The sequence below is a fragment of the Microcaecilia unicolor genome, chromosome 3 (genome assembly GCF_901765095.1).
Source record: "Microcaecilia unicolor chromosome 3, aMicUni1.1, whole genome shotgun sequence".
NCBI classification, from domain to species: domain Eukaryota; kingdom Metazoa; phylum Chordata; class Amphibia; order Gymnophiona; family Siphonopidae; genus Microcaecilia; species Microcaecilia unicolor.
This window is the reverse complement of record NC_044033.1, coordinates 247,871,252-247,874,000: the sequence shown is the minus strand read 5'-3', so window position 1 is coordinate 247,874,000 and position 2,749 is coordinate 247,871,252. Positions and strand designations below refer to the sequence as shown.

The 2,749-nt window shown below is 46.3% G+C and overlaps 1 protein-coding gene across 1 annotated transcript; it reads left to right on the top strand.

The window, feature by feature from the left end:
- Positions 1–641: 641 nt before the first annotated feature.
- LOC115465003 (olfactory receptor 13D1-like) lies at positions 642–1,565 on the top strand (the record flags this gene model as incomplete). The annotated part of the gene is made up of 1 exon (XM_030195399.1): positions 642–1,565. A coding segment is annotated over exon 1 (924 nt), but the record flags the coding sequence as incomplete, so codon positions are not given.
- Positions 1,566–2,749: the final 1,184 nt, after the last annotated feature.

Genomic DNA, 2,749 nt, shown 5'->3' with positions numbered 1-2,749 from the left:
AGAGCTGCCTGAGTGGAGGAGTAGCCTAGTGGTCAGTGCAGCAGACTTTGATTCTGGGTAACTGGGTTCAATTCCCACTGCAGCTCCTTGTGACTGTGGGCAAGTCACTTAACCCTCCATTGCCCCAGGTACAAAATAAGTACCTGAATACAGCAGTGGCGTAGGAAGGGGGGGCAGTGGGGCGGTCCGCCCCGGGTGCACGCCGCTGGGGGGTGTCGGCGCCTCGCAGGTTTCTTGCTCTCTCTGCCCCGGAACAGGTTACTTCCTGTTCCGGGGCAGAGAGAGCAGGGAACCAGCGAGGCACCGACACCCCCCAGCGGCGTGCACTCGGCGGATTGGCTCTCCCGCCCGCCCCTCACCGCCTTCCAGGTATGTTCTTGGGGGGGGTTGCGCTCCGGAGGGGGGAGGGTGCACCATGCTGCACCTGGGGGGGGTGCGCAGCGGCGACCCGCCCCGGGTGTCAGCTGCCCTCACGACGCCACTGGAATACAGGTAAACTGCTTTGAATGTAGTTGCAAAAACCTCAGAAAGGCAGTATATTAAGTCCCATTTCCCCTTCCTTGTATATATCTATTTTCCTGGGGAAACTGCTTTGAAGCATTTCATTGATTATAGATCCTTTTTTCCCTTCCAGGTATCACATGGAAACTGAAAATCAAACCAAGATCACAGAATTTATCCTACTGGGACTCACTGATCAATCAGAAACACAGCATATTCTCTTTGTCGTGTTCCTGCTGGTATATGTGGTCATCTTGTCTGCCAATGCGCTCATCATTGTAGTCACCTGGAAGGATCAAACTCTCCACACACCCATGTACTTTTTTCTCTGTATTTTGTCCTCCCTCGACATCTGTTACTCCTCTTCCTGTATCCCAAAGATGCTCAAGGACTTACTCTCAGAGTGGAAAACAATTTCATTTAGTGGCTGCGTTGTACAAATGTACATTGCTCTGGCTTTTGGGTTGGTAGAGTACCTTCTCCTTGCAGTCATGGCATGGGACCGATACATGGCGATATCTCAACCCTTGAAGTATACCATCATCATGAACTGGTCAGTCTGCGTGAACTTAACCATCAGTGTATGGATAACTGGCTTTGTGCTGTCAATTACAGCGGTGGCTCTGATGCTGACGCTGCCCTTCTGTGGACACAACAGAACCAACCACTTCATGTGTGAGGTTATTACAGTGATACGGCTGACATGCATTGATATCCATCCAATCGATGTAGCCTTTTTTATGTCAAATGTGCTAGTGATCATCATTCCCCTTTCTGTAATTATCTTTTCATATATTCACATCATCACCAGTGTCTTGAAAATCAGCTCAACAGATGGAAGACGCAAAGCTTTCTCCACCTGCTCCTCCCACTTGACAGTTGTCATTCTTTTCTATTGCACTGCTATGGGAGTGTACTTGAGGCCTCGCTCCATGATGTCCGAGAAAGACAAAATCATTTCTCTGGTCTACGTGGTCCTCGCACCCATGTTGAACCCCCTTATCTATACGTTAAGGAACTCAGAAGTGAAAGAAGCCCTGAAAAAGACAATGAGAAGGAAAAAGATGTCACTAAGGGGTCCTTTCACAAAGCTGCGGCAAAAGGGAGCCTACGCTGGTGTCGGCGTGTGTTTTTGACATACACTGAGGCCCCCTCTTACCGCAGCTGGTAAAAAGCAGGTTTTTATTTGTTTGTTTGTTGTTTTTTTTAAGAAATGGACACGTGGCAAGTGAAGAACTTGCTGCACTCCCATTTCGGGTGGGAGCACTTACCGCCACCCATTGAGATGGCGGTAAGGGCTCCCGCACTACCCCAGCAGTAACTGGGCAGCGCACGGAACTGCCCAATTACTGCCGGGTACACACCAGCGCTATAAAAGTAAAAATATTTGTGTAGCGCCGGAAACTGCGTGCACTGGGGGTGAGAACTACTGCCGAGCTACTGCGATAGCCCAGAGGTACTTCCCTTTTAGCGAGCGGTAAGCTCGAATTGGGCTTACTGCTGCTTTGTAAAAGGACCCCTCAATAACTAACTTTAGTGAAATCATTCCCAAGTTTTGCTGACAGTATTCAACTTACCAGTCAAGATGTCTTCCCCTCTCACTAAACAAAACAACACAGCAGTCAAAAATGGCCAATCACATAGTGGTATTATAGGAGAAAACCCCTCAGAACCTATTGGACCATGCGTCCTAGGTTTACAACATGCCAAAAAAATGGCCGTTGATAGTTTCAATCATGGGGGTTATAAATTTTTCTCCACTAATTTTTTCTTTTCTTTTTTTTTGTGTGCAAATAAAATGCCTCAAAATTACAACTCAAACTACTTCTTCATCGTAGTGATACTGGAAGCAATAAATACAGCAATTAGCTTTTGTGTCCAACGGCGCCACCGTTTCACCATAAAGTGGCTTCCTCAGGGACTTCTGTGCTCACTTGCTTATTGTATTTAAAGAGCTTTCCAGTTTTCTGTGAAAATAAAAAATTCAGTTGTAAAACTCTTAACCATAACACAAAGGATTGATCTTCACACCGGTTCACATACATTCGTTTGCCCACATCAGAAACAAAATGGCGCTATGATGTCACACGCCAAAAAGAACCTTTAAATACAACTCGATCAGCTGATTGTAAAAAACATCCAATAGGATCAGTATTCTAATCAGTCAATAGAATACATGCCAATCTATCTTATTGTTGAGACCCACAGGTTCTAAAGATTTAAGTTTAAACGTCCATTTAGCTTCTTT